The 23,634-nt window shown below is 40.9% G+C and overlaps 1 protein-coding gene across 3 annotated transcripts in view; it reads right to left on the bottom strand.

The window, feature by feature from the left end:
- LOC125460565 (voltage-dependent L-type calcium channel subunit alpha-1D-like) overlaps positions 1–23,634 on the bottom strand; it is a 556,326-nt gene that overhangs the window by 14,541 nt on the left and 518,151 nt on the right. For all 3 annotated transcript variants that reach the window (XM_059649877.1, XM_059649878.1, XM_059649879.1), the window contains 5 exons: positions 19,469–19,495; positions 17,850–17,999; positions 17,180–17,346; positions 13,041–13,162; positions 4,995–5,315 (listed from right to left, as the gene is read on the bottom strand). In XM_059649877.1, the coding sequence (XP_059505860.1) occupies positions 4,995–5,315; positions 13,041–13,162; positions 17,180–17,346; positions 17,850–17,999; positions 19,469–19,495 (787 nt within the window). The remainder of the gene's footprint in view (positions 1–4,994; positions 5,316–13,040; positions 13,163–17,179; positions 17,347–17,849; positions 18,000–19,468; positions 19,496–23,634) is intronic.

The following is a 23,634-nucleotide window of genomic DNA, read 5'->3' as shown; positions in this document are numbered from 1 at the left end:
CTCCCGCTCCAATATCCTTTCAACCGGTCGGAGATGTCCCACACCCTGGCACTGGGCAGGCAACACACTATGCGGGACCCCTGATCCGGCTTGCATAGGTTACTATCTGTCCCCCTAATTATAGAATCTCCTATAACAAACTACCTGTCTTTTTGCTCCCCCCTCTTGAATGGCCTTCTGCACCACAGTGCCGTGGTCAGCGGGCTCATCCTGTCCACAGCCCTTTCCCTCATCCGTACAGGGAGCAAGAATCTCATACCTGTTGGTCAAGGTCAAGGGCTGAGGCTCCTGCACTCCTGAACTCCGAATCCCACTACCTGCCTCACTTACAGTCACACCCTGTTGTCTCTGAACACTTATTGAATTTGAATTACTTAATCTACCAGGTGTGACTGCCTCCTGAAACAAAGTGTCCAGGTAACTCTCCCCCTCCCGGATGTGCCACAGAGTTTGAAGCTCAGATTCCAGATCATTTACTCTGATCCGGAGTTCTTCCAGCAACCAACACTTGCTGCAGATGTGGTCACTGCCGTTCACAATGGTATCAGCCGGCTCCCAAATCATACAGCTACAGCACATCACCTGTCCAGCCATTACTACTTATTCAGTTAACTTTTACAATTTATGTATTAAATGCTTTCTAGTACTTTCTAGTAGATAGGATGGTGAAGAAAGTGTTTGGTATGCTTGCCTTTATTGGTCATTGCATTAAGTATAGGACTTCATGCTGCAGTCGTACAGGATATTGGTTAGGCCACTTTTGGAATACTGCATTCAGTTCTGGTCTCCCTACTATAGGAAACACGTTGTGAAACTTGAAAGGATTCTGAAAAGATTTACAAGGATGTTGCCAGGGTTGGAAGGTTTGAACGATAGGGAAGGGCTGAAAAGATTGGGGCTATTTTCCCTGGAGTGTCGGAGGCTGAGGGGTGACTTTACAGAAGTTTTTAAAATCATGAGGAGGCGTGGATTGGGTCTTTTCCCCAGGGTGGGAGAGTTCAAAACTGGAGGGCATAGGTTTAAGATGAGGGGGAAAAGATTTAAGAAGTCCCTCAGGGTCAACTTTTCATGCAGAGCATGGTGCATGTGTACAACGAGCTGCCAGAGGTAGTGGTGGAAGCTGGTATAATTACAACATTTAAAAGGCTTCTGGATGGGTTTGTGAATAGGAAGGGTTTAGAGGGATATGGACAAAAAACTGGCAAATGGGACTAGATTTATTTAGGATATCTGGTCGGCATGGATAAGTTGGACCGATGGGTCTGTTTGTATGACTATGAATGAGTTTCTTGCTTATGTGCTGTTATCTTTCATGGCATCACAATTCTGCAGTGTAGAATGTTACTCAAAAGAGAAAGGGAGGGTGAACAAAGCCCAAGGTCCCTGAATGGAAGAGGAGGTAGAAATTTAAAATGAAGTGTGTTTTGACAGTCTTCAGGTAGAAAGTACAACCGCAAACCAAGGGGAATACAGAAGGTTCAGAGGGTAGATGAAAAAGTATTTCAGCAAAAAGGGGTTGTGAGAAAAGAAAACATAAGGAATCCCAAAGTCATCTATGGGCACTTCAGGTGAAAGGATTAGAGTTGATTCGGGACGGAAAAGAGGATTTACATATGGGAGCAAGTGGTGTGGCTGAGGTGTTAAATGAATATTTGCACCTGTTTTTACTAAGAAGCTACCCAAGCTGTTGTGACCGGGAGGTTTGGAACTGATAAAAAACCAGAACTACATGCCCTTATTCGCAAAAGTTAAGCTAAACAATTACAGTCTAGATACTTAAACTTCAGTGGTCAGCAAACTTCTAGAAACAATTATTCAGGAAAGAATTAGTAGTCACATTGAAAAAAAAAGTGTGTTGATTGCAAAATGCCAGCATGAATTTATAAAGGGGAAAAAAATCAGAAAATTGCTAGAATTTCTTTCGAAGAGGCAACAGAAAAGGCTGATAAAAGTAAAGCTGTTCATGTGCGCATGCACACCCAGATGACAGTTGATAACCATGGTGCGCAGCAGACATGTGAAAAAAATCTATAGTTCATGGAACAAGAGGGACAGTAGCAACAGTGTTACAAAATTGGCTTACTGATAGGAGAGAGAGAGACAGAATGTAGTGGTCAATGAATATTTTTGGGCTGGAGCAAGGTTTGTGGTGGAGTATCTTAGAGGTAGTTTTGGGATCCTTACATTTCCTGATAGATATTGATCATCTAGATCCTTGAGTGCTGGGTTCAACTTAAATACTTGCAGATGATACAAAACTTGGAAGCATTCTAAATTGTGAGGATGGCAGTGTAGAACTCCAAAAGGACATAGACAAGTTGGTGGAGTGAGCAGGTGGATGGTAAATGAAGTTCAATGCACAGAAGTAAGATGTGATGTACTTTGGTCAGAAGAACATTGTCAGAAATACAAAGTAGGGGGATACAATACTTAAAGAATGCAATAGTAGAAGGACCTGGATATATATGTGCATAGACCAGCAAAGGTGGCAGGATAGGTGGACAGTGCAGTCAAAAAGCATATAGTATCCTGGGCTTCTTATAGACTACAAAGCAAGGAGGTTATGCCGTGACAGTAGTTAGAAATTAGCTGAAACGTTGTGTACAATTCTGGACACCATTCTGTAGGAAGGATATGAAGACATTGGAGTATCTAGAGAAGAGATTTCTTTAAAAAAAGTTCGAAGGATAAGAGACTGAAGCTGTGAGGATAGAATGAAGAGATTGGGACTGTTCTCCTTGGAGATGAGAAGGCTAAAAGAAGATTAATTAGAAATGTTCAAATTAAAAGTCTGGATAGGATAGCAAGAAAGTTGTTCCCACTTGTAAAAGGATCAAAAATGAATTGGCGCAGATTTCAGTGATTTCCAATGTGCAACAATAAGGGAGAAAGGGCAAGATGATGGCACTGAACCATAATGCTATTTGGATAACTACTGTAGATATGATGGGCCAAATGATCTTCTGCTCTGTGGTTATTCTGTGATACTAATGTGCCCATCTTCTTGTATTCTGCCACAATGTCCTGATAACAGGAGTCAATGTTACCTGTGTTTGGAACTTCTGTGGAAGCTCAAATGGCTGCAATAAAGCTTTGCTTTTGAGAACAATTTATCTACTTTGGTCAGGTTAGTTGACACGGGGTCACTCATCTTCTATAATATGCAGTCAACAAGATCAGTGAAAATGCTGGTGCAAATCTCACAGGAGCAATGGTGTTGCTACAGGTGGGGTTTATATTATGCTGTAATGATCCGTGAATGTCTGATCCTTACGACGTTCCTAACTTCTATCCAAAATAGTGTCAGTATGGAAGCTGGAACAGGGAGCAGCAGAAATGCAGTTACATCATGAGAATCTCAAGGATCACAATAGCCTGCCAACAGTTTTGTTGAGGCCAGTCGAGCACTACTGTTTGGAGTAGTGGACTCTAAACATTTTTTGGAAAAAAAACACACATGCTTTTCACTGGTACGTGAAATAAACTGATTAATTTCTAGTACAATAATTTCAATCATTTTAATCATTTCTGGCATTTCAACTGACTTAGTGCTGTTATGGAAGCATCCATGTCTGTACTGTATCAATACATCATTGAAATATAAGTTAACTTAATGAATGAGTTATTCAAGGCAGGTTTAAAAGGAGTTGTGAAGGATTTAATAAGTATTATAAATGCAGAAGGGCATCATGTAACATTTCAAGGCAGGATAATAAGCAGTCAGAGGAATTGCTATGCATTTATGTCCTCCCTTTCATACTTTGCTTAAAAGGTGCTGTTTCCTCTATGTGCTAACTCTTCATCTTCATCTTGGAATTCCTAGTCTGATGAAATTTGCTGCTGTGCTTCTTCTAATTTCAGTCCTCCAGTCCTGTTGGATTTTTTTAACAGGTTTCAGCATACTGTGGGACAAATATGGAGGCCCAGTCATGTCTGGCTAGTTTAACCCAAGTTTCAGGAACTTTATGTTTTGGCAAGACTCATTCAGCAATGTTTCTATGCCCTTCAATGTACAGGCAAGATGGGGTTGAGAATGGGTTTCATTAGCGTCTCCCAACTGTCATTCACTTCACTGGAAAAGACAATAGGTAGGGTGTAATGTGGCTGATTGGATTGCTGTGGAGAATGCCAACATGGAATCAATGGACAGAATGTCCTCGTTTAGTATCCATAAAGATTCCACAATGGGTGACTAATCTGTTTATGCCTGTTTTGCATCCAAGTCAATGTTGAAATTTAAAATATGGTCTCAGTAGAGTGCTGCAGAACTGCTGATACTCAAGACAGTGGCAGCCTGCATTGTGCAAAATTAATCTTTGGTAATAATGTCATTTCAGTCAGTCAAGAGAAATTGTACCATAATCAAGCAGTAGGTTATCTAACCTCACCTTGTCAAATACTGCTGACAACCATTAAAATTATCCTACTCCTGAAGGGAGATTAGAAGGAGCAAAGGTATTATTGTCATACCATGTCCAACCTGGTGTTCATAATATGCTGTCAGTCAGCAGTAGTTTCTCTCTTTAAGCTGTAGTCATGCACATCAAAGGGAATTAAATTCAGTGCTCCTCATACAAGATGGTTTAATAATTTAAATTGCTACCAAGACGTTCAAAGCTGAAATTAAAGGGCTGTTTGTTTCTCATAAAACATTTTTATCTCAGTTAGGTCAGTATCAACAGGATTATATGTGTTGTTGAATGAAGGTACAATCAGCAAAAGGAGTCAAAAATATTTTCCATTCTTCCAGCCTGTTTAAACTAACCCTAATGCTGATGAACCACATTCTGTTATTGGAGGCCAGAATCAGTGTCAGGGACTCAACTTTCTCACTTGAAGGATGATGTTTGAAACCCAGATTAGAGAGGATTGGTTAGAAAATAAAACAAAAAACACCAACAGAATATTGCACTACATCACATATAGATTGTTTTCACAATGCTTGAACGTGAACATCATTACACATTATATCACGAGAAAGGTTGAATACTTACAGCTTCTACCAGACTGTCTGCACTCCCTCGTTTCTCATAATATCGCTGTAAAAAGTTATTGGGAACAGCTAGATTTGATGGTGTATAGATTTTGTAAGGAATGTCAATATCGTCGGTATACCAAGAGCTCCTGCTCATTAAGAGAGGATTACCATTCACATTTTCTCTGGATTCAACACGATCTACACGGATCAGAGGAGTGTAGTATGGAGAGCGCTCTTTGCTGGGTGGTGTAGCCGGAGGTGTTGCCCATGACCGTGTTGATCGTGCTGGTGACAGTCTTCTACTTTTGTAAGAATCCATTCCTGCCACAGCCATAACCTGTTTATTCATAGAGAAACAAATTAACCGTACAAATATAATTACAGAATCCATCATTATTTATAATTGTACAGAAAAATAAACATGAATTGAGGTTTAATAGATGGTTTCCCAATCACTTTGCAATACTTTGCCACGATAGTCAAAGAGAAATTTAAAGCACCAGGAGTCACTGTAAATTACTGAAGCATTTAGTTCTGAATGTAATTCATGCAAGCCTTTTGAGAATACAGTGTTTTGGCATCAACCATTTTCTGTGGTCGTGAATCCTACAGGGTCACCAGTCTCTGGGTGAAGAGGTTTCTCTTTACCTTAATCTTAAAATGTTTACACCTCATTAAGGGCAGCTCAGTGGTCAGCACTGCTGCCTCACAGTGCCAGGCACCCAGGTTTGATTACAGCCTCGGCAACTGTGTGTGGAGTTTGCACATTCTCCCTGTGTCCACATGGGTTTATTCCAAGAGCTCTGGTTTCCTCCCACAGTCCAAATATGTGCTGGTTAGGTAGATTGGCCATTTGAAATTGCCTGATAATGTCCTGGGGGGATGTGCAGGCAAGGTGGATTAGCCATGGGAAATGTGGGGTTAAAGGGATAGGGTAGAGGGTGAGTCTGGGTGGGTTGCTCTTTGGAAGGCCAGTCTAGACTCAAAGGGCTGAATGGCCAGCTTCCAAGTTGTAGGGATTCTTTGATTATCCGTAAACCAAGACCCCTGGTCTTGATTCCTCCATAATCCACATTCCAGAGTGTTGAAAGAGGTAGCCGTGGATATAGTGGACATATGGGTGATTACCTTCAAAATTCCATAGGTTCTGGAAGGGTTCCTGCAAATTGGAAGCTAGCAAATGTTATCCCACTATTTAGGAGGGAAGGAGAGAGAAAACAGAGAACTACAGGCCTTAAATCTTATATCACTAGTAAGAAAAATACCAGAGCATTATAAAGGATGTGATAAATACACACTCTGGATAATTATGAAGTGAATAGAAATAGCATGGATATGTGAATGGGAAATTGTGTTTGACAAATGTTTTCTTGGAAAATGTTACCAACGGAATTGATAAAGGGTAATGGGTGGACATAGCACACTTCAATTTTCAGAAGACATTTGAAAAAGTGCCCCACAAGAGATTGCCTCTAATCCCATTTGTTATTGTATTAAGCAATGTACTGGCTTGGATTAAAGATCAGCCTCCACCACTTCCTCTAGCAGCTTATTCCATATGTGCACCATCCTCTGTGTGAAAAAAATTGTCCCTCAGGTCTCTTTTAAACCTTTAACCCTAAAAACTATGCCGTCTAGTTTTGGACTCCCCTACCTTGGGAAAAAGACCTTGACTATTCACCTTATCCACATCCCTCATAATTTTATAAACCTCTATAAGGTCACCCCTCAGCCCCCGATGCTCCAGGAAAACAGCCCCAGCCTATTCAGCCTCTCCACATATATAGCTCAAACCCTCCAACCCTGGCAACATCCTCGTAAATCTTCTCTGCATTCTTTCCAATGATAGCTGGAAGACCAGAATTAAATGCAGTATTCCAAAGTTGGCCTAAACAACGTCCTGTATACCCGCAACGTGACATCCCAATAATTTTATTTATTGCAAAAGAATTTGAGTACAAGTGTAGTAAAAACTGGCATCAAGTGTATAGCACTTAGTTAGACTTTACCTGGACTACTATATATAGCTTTGATTCCCTAACATTTGGAATGATACTATTGATTCAAAAGGGATTGCAACAAAGGTTCATCAGACTAATTCTTAGGATGGCGGGACTGCCAGTGAAGTGGGATTGGTGAAGCTAGACCTGTAGTCTCTGGAGCTTGAAGAATGAGAAGTTATCTTACTAAAAACTGCAAAATACTTAAAACGATAGACAGTGTTGATGAAGGCTAGATGTTTCCCCTGGTTGAGGAGTCCAGAACCAGAAGACACAATTTCAAAATATGGGTAAGGCTACTTAAGACTTAGATAAGAATTTTGTTTTACTCAGACTTTTGAATCTTTGGAATTCTCTATGATTGAGTTTCCTTAATGACTGTAAAATAAAGGGATATGGGAGTAGTGTGGGAAAAATGTATGAAAGTGGATGATCAGACATGATCATACCGAATGGCAAAGCCATCTCAATGCGCTGAATGGTTTACTCCTATTCCTATGTTTCTTCACATAATGCACAATTTTCATTGTAAAATAATTGGTAGAGTTTTATGATCAACAATGTGCACTTAAGTAAAGGTGTTTCAATTAAAAAAAAAGTGGTGCAGCTCATTGAGAGGCCCAGGTTCAAGTCTTACCTGCACCAGAGGTATGTAATAACCTCTCTGATCAGGTTGATTAGAAAAGTAGGTTTTAAAAAATGGTGCATAAGACATATATGATCAAAAGTTACTTTCCTAGCTACTGGATGCTTTAACAAATTGTGTTTGAATTATTTTCTGATGTATCAGTTGTTGTACACCACATATGATATGTTACAATTTATTTTCCCTTCCATTATTCATCAATTTACTTGCCTCATGAATATAGTGATTCCTCACTGATATCATTACTTCTACAATTTCAAGCAAATACAATTCTTGATATAGTAAAGTAGACTTGAGCAAAGGCTACAACATAAGCAAGCCCGCTTCTGCTTGCATATCTGTGCACACAATTTCACATCAGCTCCATCTGACCAGGTACATCCCTCATGTGATGAAAAAGTGAATTAACCTGGATTGTTGTAATTCTGTGTTATTCAGATTTTCACCACCATAACTTAGTGAGGAAAGATGTTGAAAAGAGAGAAAGTTTGCAGTTTGAAAGACAGAAGGCAAAATCGGATGTAATGGTGTTACAGTAAAATAAAGGTAATTACAGGGGCATGAGAGAGGAATTGACGGAAATCACCTGGAAGCAGAGCCTAGCGGGGAAGACAGTAGAGTAACAATGGCAGGAGTTTCTGCGTGCAATTGAGGACACAGTACAGAGGTTCATCCCAAAGAAAAGAGAGATTATCTGGGATGGGATTAGACAGCCATGGCTCACAAAGTAAGTCAGGAAATGTATCAGAGAAAAAGAGACAGCCTATAAAGTGGCCAAGAGCACTGGAATATCAGAAGATTGGGAAGGCTACAAAAACAGACAGAGGATAACAAAGAGAGAAATAAGGAAGGAGAGGATCAAATATGAAGTTAGACTAGCTAGTAATATTGGAAATGATAGCAAAAGTTTCTTTCAATACATTAGAAACAAACGAGGGGCAAAAGTAGACATTGGGCCGCTCCAAATTGATGCTGGAAGGCTAGTGATAGGAGATAAGGAAATAGCTGAAGAACTTAATAAGTACTTTGCGTCAGTCTTCACAGTGGAAGACATGAGTAGTATCCCAACAATTAGGGAGAGCCGGGGGCAGAGTTGAGTATGGTGGGCTTTACAAAAGAGAAAGTGCTGGAAAAGCTAAAAATTGATAAATCTCTTGGCCGCGATGGGCTACATCCTAGAGTTCCAAGGGAGGGGGCTGAGGAAATAGCGGAGGCTTTGGTCATGATCTTTCAAAAGTCACTGGAGTCAGGGAAAATCCCAGATGATTGGAAAATTGCTGTTGTAACCCCTTTGTTTAAGAAAGGATCAAGGCAAAAGATGGAAAATTATAGGCCAATTCGCCTAACCTCAGTTGTTGGTAAAATTCTAGAATCCATTGTTAAGGATGAGATTTCTAAATTCCTGGAAGTGCAGGGTCAGATTAGAACAAGTCAGCATGGATTTGGTAAAGGGACGTCGTGCCTGACAAACCTGTTAGAATTATTTGAAGAGGTAACAAGTATGTTAGACCAAGGAAACCCAGTGGATGTTATCTATCTAGACTTCCAAAAGGCCTTTGATACAGTGCGAAACGGGAGGCTGCTGAGCAAGGTGAGGGCCCATGGTGTTCGAGGTGAGCTACTGGCTTGGATTGAGGATTGGCTGTCTGACAGAAAGCAGAGAGTTGCGATAAAAGGCTCTTTTTCGGAATGGCAACCGGTGACGAGTGGTGTCCCGCAGGGTTCAGTGTCGGGGCCGCAGCTGTTCACCTTACATATTAACGATCCGGATGAAGGGACTGGGGGCATTCTAGTGAAGTTTGCCGATGATACAAAGATAGGTGGGCAGGCATGTAGTACCGAGGAGGTGGGGAGGCTGCAGAAAGATTTAGACAGTTTAGGAGAGTGGTCCAGGAAATGGCTGATGAAATTCAATGTGAGGTTTTGCACTTTGGAAAAAGGAATACAGGCATGGACTATTTTCTAAACGGTGAGAAAATTTGCAAAGCAGAAATACAAAGGGATCTGGGAGTGTTGGTCCAGGATTCTCTAAAGGTTAACTTGCAGGTAGAGTCCGTGATTAAGAAAGCGAATGTAATGTTGTTGTTTATCTCAAGAGATTTGGAATATAAAAGCAGTGATGTGCTTCTGAGACATTATAAAGCTCCAGTTAGGCCCCATTTTAGAATACTGTGTCCAATTTTGGGCCCCACACCTCAGGAAGGACATACTAGCCCTGGAGCGTGTCCAGTGGAGATTCACATGATGATCCCTGGAATGGTAGGTTTAACGTGCGATGAATGGCTAAAGATCCTGGGATTGTATTCATTAGAGTTTAGAAGGTTGAGGGGAGATCCGACAGAAACTTAGAAGATAATGTGTGGCTGAGAAAGGGTGGACACTGGGAAGTTGTTTCCGTTAGGCGGGGATACTAGGACCCGTGGGCACAGCCTTAGAATTAGAGGGGGTAAATTTAAAATGGAAATGAGGAGACATTTCTTCAGACAGAGAGTGGTGGGCTTGTGAAATTCATTGCCACGGAGCGCAGTGGAGGCCGGGACATTAGATGCCTTCAAGGCAGAGATCGACACTGAGCAGGAGCCGACACGGGACTGGTGAACGAGTGAGGTAATATATTTGTGTGGTTGCGTTACCCGAAACGCTACCCGGGTAGTGTCTCCCACCCATCCTCCTCCTCTAACCAAAAAAAAAGGTTCTGTGTGCCTGATTGGTAAGGTACCAAGTTTATTTTTTATGTCTTGGGAATTTAGAATAATGGGAACGGAGGTCAGGGCAGTTGAATGCTCCTCCTGCAGAATGTGGGAGGTAAGGGTCACCACTAGTGTCCCTGCTGACTACATCTGCGGGAAGTACACCCAACTCCAGCTCCTTGAAAACCGCGTCAGGGAACTAGAGCTGGAGCTGGATACACTTCGGATCATTTGGAGGCAGAGGGGGGTTATTTGAGAGAAGCTACAGGGAGGTAGTCACTCCTTAAGTACAGGAAAAAGGCAGATGGGTTACGGTCAGGGGACGGAAAGGGAACCAGCAGGCAGTGCAGGGATCCTCTGTGGCCATTCCCCTCAACAATAAGTATACCGTTTTGGATACTGTTGGGGGGGACGACTTACCAGGGGAAAGCAGTGGGGCACGGGTCTCTGGCACAGAGTCTGTCCCTGCTGGTCAGAAGGGAAGGGGGAAGAGGAGCAGAGCATTAGTCATTGGGGACTCCATAGTTAGGAGGACAGATAGGATGTTCTGTGGGGACAAGAGAGACTCACGGTTGGTGTGTTGCCTCCCAGGTGCCAGGGTGCGTAATGTCTCTGATCATGTTTTTGGGATCCTTAAGGGGGAGGGGGAGCAGCCCCAAGTCGTGGTCCACATTGGCACCAACGACATTGGTAGGAAGAGAGATGGGGATTTAAGACAGAAATTCAGGGTGCTAGGATAGAAGCCAAGAGCTAGGACGAACAGAGTTGTTGTCTCTGGTTTGTTGCCCGTGCCACATGCTAGTGAGGCGAGGAATAGGGAGAGAGTGGAGTTGAACACGTGGCTATAGGGATGGTGCAGGACGGAGGGTTTTGGATTCTTGGATAATTGGGGCTCTTTCTGGGGTAGGTAGTACCTCTACAAGTAAGATGGTCTTCACCTGAACCAGAGGGGTACTGATATCCTGGGGGGGGGTGAAATTTGCTAAGGCTATTAGGGTGGGTTTAAACTAATTCAGCAGGGGGATGGGCACCAAAATTGTAGTTCGACTATAGAAAAGGTTGAGAGTAGGGTGGACCGAAATAAAGTTTCAGGGAAGCAAGATGGCACTGGCAAGCAAGAAGTTGGTTTGAAGTGTGTCTACTTCAACGCTAGGAGCGTCCGGAATAAGGTGGGTGAACTTGCAGCATGGGTTGGTATCTGGGACTTCGATATTGTGGCCATTTCGGAGACATGGATAGAGCAGGGACAGGGATGGTTGTTGCAGGTTCCGGGATTTAGATGTTTCAGTAAGAACAGAGAAGATGGTAAAAAGGGCGGAGGTGTGGCATTGTTAGTCAAGGACAGTTTTACAGTTGCAGAAAGGATGTTTGGGGACTCATCAACTGAGGTAGTATGGGCTGAGGTTAGAAACAGGAAAGGAGAGGTCCCCCTGTTGGGAGTTTTCTATAGGCCTCTGAATAGTTCCAGAGATGTAGAGAAAAGGATAGCAAAGATGATTCTCGATAGGAGTGAGAGAGACAGGGTAGTTGTCATGGGGGACTTCAACTTTCCAAATATTGACTGGGAACACTATAGTTCGAGTACTATAGATGGGTCAGTTTCTGAGAGGTGGAAAATGGAGTTTAATGCAGACAAGTGTGAGGTGATGCACTTTGGTAGGAGTAACCGGAAGGCAAAGAACAGGGCTAATGGTAAGATTCTTGGTAGTGTTGATGAGCAGAGAGATCTCGGTGTCCATGTACACAGATCCTTGAAAGTTGCCACCCAGGTTGACAGTGCTGTTAAGAAAGCATACAGTGTTTTAGCTTTTATTAATAGAGGGATCGAGTTCCAGAACCAAGAGGTTATGGTGAAGCTGTACAAAACTCTGGTGCGGCCGCACTTGGAGTATTGTGTACAGTTCTGGTCACCGCATTATCAGAAGGATGTGGAAGCTTTGGAAAGGGTGCAGAGGAGATTTACTAGGATGTTGCCTGGTATGGAGGGAAGGTGTTACGAGGAAAGGCTGAGGGACTTGAGGCTGTTTTCATTAGAGAGAAGAAGGTTGAGAGGTGACTTAATTGAAACATATAAAATAATCAGAGGGTTAGATAGGGTGGATAGGGAGAGCCTTTTTCCTAGGATGGTGACGGCGAGCACGAGGGGGCGTAGCTTTAAATTGAGGGGTGAAAGATATAGGACAGATGTCAGAGGTAGTTTCTTTCCTCAGAGAGTAGTAAGAGAATGGAACGCTTTGCTGCAACGGTAGTAGATTCGCCATCTTTGGGTACATTTAAAGCGTCATTGGATAAGCATATGGACGTACATGGAATAGTGTAGGTTAGATGGGCTTCAGATCGGTATGACAGGTCGGCACAACATCGAGGGCCGAAGGGCCTGTACTGTGCTGCAATGTTCTAATGTTCTAAAAAAAAGTTCTTCATGTCACAAGGAAACAAGGGCTACGGGGAGAGTGCAGGGAAGTGGAGTTGAAATGCCTATCAGCCATGATTTAAATGGTGGAGTGGACTTGATAGGAGTGGAAGTAAGGCCATTCGGCCCATGTCTTATGGTCTTATCGTATTATGGAAAATAGTCCTGGAAAAAACTCTATTATTGGCAGCAATCTTACAATTGCATTTATCATCATCTTAGTCATTTGAGAAATTTCATTTGGTGAAGCAGTTTATGGTCATTTTCATATCAGATGAAGAATCAACAGATGCGTTGGATTCAAGGTATTTACCTGGTGTTGCATTAAATGTAGCGGAAGAGCCGTACGCTGTTGGAATATAGGCGATAGTGAGACATCATCCTGACTATTTTGTCTGCGTAGACACTCAAAATTGAAAGACGGCCTTTGATTTGCTGTGAAAACAAGTTCATTATAACATGAGTAAATACACCAAAACTTGTATTTCCATAGCACATTTAACACAATAAGATATGTCAAAGTTCTTCATCAGAGCATTGTAGAAATCAATGACAGCAAGCTAAGTAAGGAAATCAGAACACATGACTGAAAGCTTAATCAGATGGTAAGTTTTAAGGACCATTTTGAAGGAAGAAAGCAAGTTAGAAAGATGTAGATAGGGAATTACAGAAGTTGGGGCCTAGGCAGCTGAATGCAAGACCACCAACGGAAGAGCAATTAAAACCAGGGATGTTTAAGAGTTCAGAATTAGAATAGTATAATAATCATGGAGGACATTGCAGAGGTGGTGAGAGGCAAGGCCATGTGGAAATGTGAAAAGAAAGAGAAGAATTTCAATAACAAGGCATTGCTCGATCAGATGTCAATGTAGGTCAGTAAGTACAGGGATGATAGAGAAATGAGACTTGATATGATTTAAGTTTACAAAGGGTGGGAATGTGGGAAAGCAGCAAGGACTGCTTAGAATTATGAAGTCATCAGATAACTAAGGCATGAGTGAAGATTACAGCAGCAGGTATAAGCTATGATAGCAATATTTTGGAGGTGAAAATAGGTAGTCATAGTGATAGAACAAATGCTTGGATGAAAGCTCATGTCAGGCACAAATATGACACTAAAGTTGCTAACAGATTGGCTTGGTCTCAGTCAGTTGTCAGGGAGAAGGATAGAGCCTAGTCCAAAGAGTAATGTTGGGATACAACCAAATTACTCTTGCAAAAGCAAATTAAAACAAAACTGAAGCCAGAGGTAATAACAATGTTGAGCGGCAAAACCAAAATGAAATGACAAAGTGGACTTCATTTTTTAAACTACCAAGCCCTTGTCAAAGCTGAGCATTGGACAGTCCATCAGAGTAAAAATTTTCAAAGCTCTCAACCATGTGGCAATTTGGGACTGTCAGTTCGATCAAATACTGTGAATGTATATTGTTGCAACTACTGACAAATATATGAACAACTACAGCAGCTGCACCTCCACTGTCAGCAATTCATAAAGAAGATGTGAATTCATCACTGGAACACAGTATAAAATGACACCCTCAGAGGTCCACAGAAATGGACTAGCAAGAGTGACCATTGCATGGCACTACCTGTGGGCATAGCACTTGCCCAGAGAAGAAATATTATCCAAGGAATAAGAAAATGCCAGGTGAACAGAGGTTGACAAATGCATATGGGCCATTAGGAGACCAGCACAATTTTAAGACTAAGTTTGCAATGCACAAGCTTGATTTCTGGGTTGTAGAGATTAAGCAGCAGCAGGAGTCACTAAAGTACATCCATGAGGCAGAGAACTGGGTGGCTAGCACATCCAGAGGGTTAGTTACACTGCAAATTAGGGGCAATCAGGTAGGCAGGGAAGGGGGTGATCGCCAGGTGATCTAAGAGAATCAGACAGGTAGTGAGGGAGCCCCAGGGTACAGCTCACTGATTGGCTTTCCATTCTGGATATCTGTGAGAGGGATGCACAGTTGGAAGAGTGCAGTAAAAGCCAAATCCATGGCACCACAGTTGGCCCAGCTGTACAGTAGAGGAGGAACAGTCAGGGCAACAGACCGGTGCTTCTGTGACCTTCAATGTGACTCTTATAGTAATAGAGTCATACAGCACAGAAACAGACCAAATGGTTTATTACCTCCTTGGTCCTAGGATCAGGGACGTCACAGGACGTCACAGTTGTAGCACATTCTTCTGGGAGAGGGCAGACAGTCAAGAGGTTCTGGTCCACATTGGTACTAACGATACAGGTAGGAAGAGGGATGTGATTCTGCAATCTGAATTTGGGGAGCTAGATAAAAAACCAGCAAACAGGAACTCTTAAAAGTAACCATTTCTGGATTACTGTTAATGGCACATACAGGTAGACTTCTGAAGAAAGTTACAAGTTATGTAATCAAAGGGACAGTAGCAATGAAGATACAAAATTGTCTAAATGTTCGACAGTAATGATTTAATAGTTTTTTTGGTTGGAAGAAGATTTGTCATGGAATTTCCTAGGTATCACTTTTGGGACTCTTGCTTTTCCTGATGTACATAAATGATCTAGATCTTGGTGTGTAGGAACCAATTTTAAAGTCTATATGACACAAAAGACGAAAGAATTGTAAATTTAGTAGGACAGGTTGAACCAATGTATGTTGCATAACTGGCATAACTTGTAACTGCAAATGACAGCACAGGTCAGTTTCTTACTAAAAATGGGGACTGTCTGTGTCAGCCATTAAACTTCAAACAGCTGACACCCTGTCCACAGGAATTCTTTACTGAAGTAGTTTGTCGCTTGCTTTTACAGAATGTTCTTGAAAATAACTTGTCTTCATTACACCTGTATCGGATTCCATCCTTCACTTTTTGCTCATGTAAAGCATAGCACGTACAGTCCAAGACCCTGCACACAATGCTGTTAGTACAAAGAACAAAGAAAAGAACAAAGAAAATTACAGCACAGGAACAGGCCCTTCGGCCCTCCAAGCATGCGCCGATCAAGATCCTCTGTCTAACCTGTCATCTATTTTCTAACAGTCTGTGTCCATTTGCTCCCTGCCCATCCAAATATATCTTAAAAGACGCAACGTGTCTGCGTCTACCACCTCCGCTGGCAACGCGTTCCAGGCACCCACCACCCACTGCGTAAAGAACTTTCCACGCATATCTCCCTTACACTTTCCTCCTCTCGCTTTGAATTCATGACCCCTAGTAATTGAGTCCCCCACTCTGGGAAAAAGCTTCTTGCTATCCACCCTGTCTATACCCTTCATGATTTTGTAGACCTCAATCAGGTCCCCCCTCAATCTCCGTCTTTCTAATGAAAATAATCCTAATCTATTTAACCTCTCTTCATATCTAGCACCCTCCACACCAGGCAACATCCTGGTGAACCTCCTCTGCACCCTCTCCAAAGCATCCACATCCTTTTGGTAATGTTGCAACCAGAACTGTACACAGTACTCCAAATGTGGCCGAACCGAAGTCCTATACAACTGCAACATGACCTGCCAACTCTTGTACTCAATACCCCGTCCAATGAAGGAAAGCATGCCATATGCCTTCTTGACCACCCTATTGACCTGCGTTGCCACCTTCAGGGAACAATGGACTTGAACACCCAGCTCGCTGTTCATCAATTTTCCCTAGGGCTTTTCCATTTACTGTATAGTTCGCCCTTGAATTTGATCGTCCAAAATGCATCACCTCGCATTTGCCCGGATTGAACTCCGTAACTACATAAGTACTGTTTGTACTGATACAAATCTGTTTAAAAACTGGGATAATGCCAGTTCTTGGAATTGTGAGAATAATTCAGTTGAGAGTAAGTCTTCTGTTCTTGCAGAAGAATATTTTATTCTCCAAACTGAATGCAAATACCAGACATAAGTAGAGGCAGACCCATCAGTGGTGGCTTTACGTGTGCAATATGCCACTTTACATTTATGAAAAAGGTGATAATAATGACATGGTTAATTGAATCTAAAACTTGATCAACTTCAAAAACCTCCTGAATGTATATTTTGAGCAATTCAAAGAGAAAAGCCCTCTTACTGGTTTGTAACTATACATGATGTGTGGAAAATGAAACAGCCTCTAAGCATCCACCAGCTATTCTTTGCGTTGTACAGAAATACATGTTTGTTTCCCCAGTTCATTGCATTTGCAATCAATTGGATTCCACTACTTTTATTAACCGGTGAAAGACAAACCTTGTCTTTCTCTGAAATTTCTGGCAAGTCCTATGACTTTACAATGTTCATAACAATAGTAAAATTTCAATAAATTTGTGCCAAGAGCTCCCATAAAGTAAACTTACATTTGAAAACTTCAAATAGTATTTTTCTGTACTGTTTTGTCAGATTATATATCAATATGTCAATAAATAGAATGTGCCTTTGTAAACATTAAAATGAACAAAACATTTCCAAAGATGTTATTGAACAGGTCTAAGAAACGATTCACCTATGGGTGTTGGTGGAAGCAATCGTCGCTTAGGTGAGCGCCGGTATCCAGCATAACTGCTCGGCTCATCTTCCTCATAGTAACCACAGGGGTGATGGTAACCCTTTGGTCTTTCAAAATCCAGGTCATTACTTCGAATTTGATTCAGATAGTCACTATGTATTTGCCTTCATTCCATAAAGAAAATTGGAAGAAAAGGAGCATAATAAAACATTTTTCAGACAGTATACGGCTATTATCAGACTATATATTTGAATTACAACTTACACTTTCTTGTCGTCTTGATTATGCACCACTAGGTAGATCTATCAATGACTGTTAGGGCTAACACTAACAGAATTAATTGGCTTAATGCATATATTAAAATGTGCAAATGATTACAAAACAAAAAACAAAGTCAGCGCAATAATTGTACAGAGTGAATGTTGGCAGCTCTTGCTGACTTGTTGCACTTAGGCCACCATTGGACCCAAAGATGACAGACCATTTCTTCCTCTATTACAAAAATTTGTGAAATGGAAATATTATAAATCTTTTATTCTGAAAGAATCTGTTAAATTTATTGAGTTACACTTCCCTTAATTTTATTTTCACAAATGATATAGCATGGAGAAGGTACCTGCAGCAAATATTGAAAATTAATGAACAAGTCATGATGCAGTTATCTTACCTATCCACTGACTGCATGCTGTCTCCTTCATAATACTCCTCCCCACTAAAATATTCCTGATCTCCTGAATAATGCTCATCCTCAAACCAGTCATCTGGCTTTGGCTCCTCTTGAGAAACGGTAGGCACAAAACCATCACCTGAATCAAATCTATGGTAAATTAAAACACGACATTAAAATAAAGCAGCTTTTGTGCTCCTGAGATGCTGCTGGGCCTGCTGTGTTCATCCAGCCTCACATTTTATTATCTTGGATTCTCCAGCATCTGCAGTTCCCATTACTGATACAATTTTAACCTCACTGTGAAGCCTCTTCCAGGGATGCCTAACCTGAAGAAGTTACCCTCCGGACCAACCACAGGGAATCACTCTCCCACTGCAACTCTCTTGTAATCTCTTCAGCCTTGAAACTGCTCGACCATGTCCTGAAGCAAACCAGGTACCACAGCCACCTGTCCGTCTTCCCTGGACTGACCTATCCCCTCCCTACCTCCCCACCTATACTCTCCTCTCCACCTATCTTCTTTTCTCTCCATCTTCAGTCCGCCTCCCCCTCTCTCCCTATTTATTCCAGAACCCTCACCCCATCCCCCTCTCTGATGAAGGGTCTAGGCCCGAAACGTCAGCTTCTGTGCTCCTGAGATGCTGCTGGGCCTGCTGTGTTCATCCAGCCTCACATTTTATTATCTTGGATTCTCCAGCATCTGCAGTTCCCATTATCACTGATACAATTTTAACCTCACTGTGAAGCCTCTTCCAGGGATGCCTAACCTGAAGAAGTTACCCTCCTCCCTCCGGACCATCTCAGGGAATCACTGTCCCACTGCAACTCTCTTGTAATCTCTTCAGCCTTGAAACTGCTCCGACCATGTCCTGAAGCAAACCAGGTACCACAGCCACCTGTCCGTCTTCCCTGGACTGACCTATCCCCTCCCTACCTCCCCACCTATACTCTCTCCACCTATCTTCTTTTCTCTCCATCTTCGGTCTGCCTCCCCCTCTCTCCCTATTTATTCCAGAACCCTCACCCCATCCCCCTCTCTGATGAAGGGTCTAGGCCCGAAACGTCAGCTTTTGTGCTCCTGAGATGCTGCTGGGCCTGCTGTGTTCATCCAGCCTCACATTTTATTATCTTGGATTCTCCAGCATCTGCAGTTCCCATTATCACATTAAAATAAAGCTTGTTTTTTTTTCAAAAATTAGATTCTGCATTTTGAAGTTATTGTTAATAAATGAAATTCACAAATACAAATGCAATTAAAAATATCAAAACATTTTATGATTCTAACAAAATACCGTTAGGAAAACAATAATATTTCTGAAGGTATCAAAATTAATGCTTCAATATTTAAACTATAACAAATCAAAACAACTTTTAAGATTTAAAAAAGACATAAAATGCCGGAAATATAGATCAGTACAGAGGAAGAGCCATCACGTTGCAACATTAGATCTGTTCTTTGCTTTAAAGATGCTGTCTGATCTGAGTATTTCCAGCATTTTCCATTTCATTATAATTCCAAGAATTCACAATTCTTTTGTTTTTGTACCATCAAAATAATATATTAAACGTATTATTATTTGAACAATTCAAATATATGTCAATATTAAAGGACATACCTAATGTTAGTTTCATAATACCGTGTTCTGGTCCAGAAAGTAGTTAGAAAAATAAGGTTAAAAAATACATTATATTTCAATACATTTCTAGTTCCAAAATTGCTCTTTCACAAAAGCAACATTAATCTTTCAAATTAAACTGTAAAATTATGAAATCTATCCATAGTTATTGCTTGAAAACTGTTATTGTTAGTCTGTTGAGCATGTGGTCCCTATTCAGGTCAACAGCAACTTCTAGTTTTATTAAACAAGGTTATCAATCTGACAGCTAAGAATATTCTCTCAAAATATTTTAGTTGTGAGTTGGTATTCTAGACTACCTGGCCTCCTGTTACAAGTTACATTGCAAACATTTTGACAATGTTTGGCCAGGTTGTTGTTTGCTGGCAATTTACCTCAACAGTATAAAGTAGTACATACCATCTTTTCCACAATAAATGCATATCAAATTGTGAAAGAATGGAACAGATTTAGCATTGATGCTGTGAAAAAATCTTGCAATGCAACTACATCCGTCTTTGATCTTCCTCTGTCTCTTTATGAACATTGTTGTTGTCTCAGGGTTGCTAATCGCGGCTTAGTGATGCCATGATTTCACAATGGAGAAAGTAGAGGCAAGCCCCAAGAACTTGCCTAATTTAGTAGAAGAATAAACCAATGTCATGGTGAAAGGGCAGGGTGGAGTTATGGTTCCTGAGAATTGTGGAGCAGATTCAAAGACCCAAATGTGTTAATTCCTACTACTATTTATTGTGATTTTATATTTAAACCACTTCAGCAAATCAGTGCTCCAATAACATGCCATGGAGTGGTGAGATTTTATATACTATTTCTCAGTTAGTATACACATTGGATTGACATTTCCCTACCATCTCAGCCAAAGTGACAACAAGCACAGAGAAGGGTTGTGTCATGATATCTTCATGGTGCATCAACATTGTCCATCACCCAAAAGTAATATAATATGATATGATATGAAATGAGAAATCTGAATGTTTTGAAACAGACAAAAATGACTCAATTTGAGTAAATTTGGATTTGAAACTCAGATTTGCACTTTCAAGTTTTAAAAACATCTGTTGGTATAATACTTATTAATGTGTAGCTGCATTTTGAAAAATGTTGTCTGAAAAATAATGAAACAAACTTTTCCTTCTGAAAAGGTTAAGTTCTGTGACAAAATAGGGTCAAGGCATCATCGAAACATTGCTGAATGGGAGGCCATTCAGCCAATCAAACTTCTGCCAACTCTCTGCAAAAACGGTTTAGTAAGCCAAACTACCTTTCATTTTCTTTGTGAATAAGTTTTCAGAAAATTCATTCTTCTTGTTTGTTAAATTAATTTTAGAAATTTGTGTGCAGCTGCATAATTTGTGAAACTGATCGTATGTCAATCTTCAGAGAGTGCATAGGACTTTTTCTACACCCAATGAAAAGGTGACAGGATCTCAGTTTAGTCTTTCAACTGAAAGGCACCAGTTCCAATAATGACTGGGCTTGTCACTAGCCTCCATATTCTAAAGTTAAGTAAAAGTACCATGAACTGAGACAACTGTACATGTCAAAATGAACGTTTGTTAAATGCATGTTTGTAAATGCATAGTCTCTCTCAATGCATTTCTAAATGTTGTATTTGGTATTATAAAAAAATGGATTCTCTAGGCGAACAAAGTATTACTACCTGTTGAGATATTAAGTGCAAGACTGACCTTTAATGAAATATAATTAATGGCTACCAAATGTTAGGGTGTCATTGCTGATGCTCACAAATCTATATTCATGGTTGAAACTACCTAGTAATTAGGGTATATTAAGCTGCCAGGGTAAGCATAAGTCACAAACTCATTTTAAGCCAACTGACGTAATTTGTGTTTAACACAGGCAATAAATCTTCTACTTGGCAATATTTCAGTCTTAGAAATGGTGGTGAATTTACAAAAGCAAAATTACCATTTTACCAGTTTAAATTTCAAATTGAGGTAAATTCAACTGGCCTTTCATTAACCCTTGGTTTGGTTGATGTGCATTTCATGGAAGTCCTCAATCTCTTTCATGGGGCTAATACCCTAATAATGACATTTTTAACAGTTGCATCTTCAGTTGGGATTGCAAGTAAACAGTTTGTACTGAAATTCTTGCAAAAATGACATCGTAGATTTGATGAATTAATGATTTGGTTAATATTATAGAAACGGTGGTGAAAGGGACTGTTGTGTATGGGAAAAACTCAATTTCCACAAAAATAACTTGTGCAGCTAAAAGGAGTAAACAAGAAACCAGGATCTAAGTTTAGAATAACATGATTGATTTGCAGGAAGCTATCGTGGTGGAAAATGCTTTTAAAAATGTTGCAATGAAACTATCCCCAAAGTTCTAACCTGCTCACTAGCAAAATCAATTGCTATTCCTGCTGTGTTTCAAGACCAGCCAGCCAAGACGATTACCAACTGTAAATGTGATGGCAGTGGTATGCCAACTCTTCTTCAAACAACTACAGGTTTAATTACAGATTTACATTTTAATTACAGATGTAATAACTGATTAGCATGGCAAATGATCATTAAGCTGGACTGCAAGAAAATACACCACCTGCTGAAAAGCCAAATAATCATCTTTAGTGGAATTCAAATGGGTGACGTATGAAAGGACAAACAGCACTATTTCTATTACTGTAAGCAATGACCTGATGCCAATTTCTGGTGAGATTATCATCTTGAATCCTAACTCTCACTGCCCAATGCTTTGTAATATTAATGTCTTTATTACTTTTCTGTGACTGTATTTTTGTGAGACAGATCCTGTCATACAGTATGATTTAATGTCATACAATCAAACATAATTAAACCTTTCAAAAATATTTCCCTTTCTTCATGTTGTAGTTTTAAAGGAACAGCTTAGCTATGGCACAGTTCATTCTTGAGTGCAAGTTCTTCCTTGTCCAGCCCCAGTGTGGCAGCTTTATTCTGTGACTAAGCCAGCTTAGTCAATAGAGGTGCCACTGAGACATAAGTCCCTAAACCAGAGTACATTCCATATCCTTGGCTCCCCCCAGTAAATCTTGCAATTAGCAGAAGGTTTCCTTTCTCAGGTCAGATTTGATGTTTTAATGGGGTTAGGAATCAGTGATGATGACTCCCAGGACAAATCCCTCCTGATTGCAGGCCACTGTGCCACCACCTCTGATTGGATCTGCCCAGCTGATGAGACGGAACATTCCCAGGGATGGTGAGTGGGATGTCTGGGGCATTGCCTGTAAATGATGATTCATGAGTATGACTATGGCAGGCTGTTGTTTTACGAGCTGGTGGGACAGCTGTCCCATTCTGGCAGGGAGCCCGGATATTAACAAGCTGGATTAGTACAACTGGGTTTTCATTTCTGGTGCCTAGATCAATGATGGGATGTGCTGTCTGGTTTCATTCCTTTCTTTAGACTGCGAGATACACCTGAAAGACTAGCTCTCTGATGAAGGATCTAGGCCTGAAACATCAGCTTTTGTGCTCCTGAGATGCAGCTTGGCCTGCTGTGTTCATCCAGCTTCACACTTTGTTATCTTGAAAGACTAGCTAGGCCATTTTAGAGGCTAGTTAAAAGTCAGAGTCAGTCAGACTAAGTAAGAATGACAGATTTCCTTCCCAAAAGTATATTAGTGAATCAAATGAGTTTTTGACAGTTGGTTTCATGTTTTTTTTTATTTCCAGTCTTACCAATTGACTTTAAATTTGACCAGATAGAGATTTAGTGGAATTTGAACGCATCTTCCCAGAGCATTAGTCTGGGCCTCTAGGTTACAAGTTGAGTGACATTGGTATGATTCCACCATCTCTCCCAGCAGAATTGCATGTTTTCTGAATTTGATTCATCACAATCTCACTGTAGAGGAACAGAGTATAAAAGACAATAGGCAAACCCATCTAAAGTAGTTCAACAGGAATTTCAAGACCTGGGGACAGATTTTCATGATGCGAGGAGAGAGATTTTAAAAAGACACAAGAGGCAAATTTTTTTCACAATGGGTGCTATGCATGCGGAATGAACTTCCTGAAAAAGTGGTGGATATGGGTACAATTAATTCGTGTAAAAGACATTTCGATGGATATATGAATAGAAAAGATGGGAAGGATATGGGCCAGGAGCAGGCAGGTGAGACTAGTTTAGTTTGGGAA

This window comes from Stegostoma tigrinum, chromosome 11, assembly GCF_030684315.1.
Source record: "Stegostoma tigrinum isolate sSteTig4 chromosome 11, sSteTig4.hap1, whole genome shotgun sequence".
NCBI classification, from domain to species: Eukaryota; Metazoa; Chordata; class Chondrichthyes; order Orectolobiformes; family Stegostomatidae; genus Stegostoma; species Stegostoma tigrinum.
This window is presented reverse-complemented; position numbering and strand designations above follow the sequence as displayed.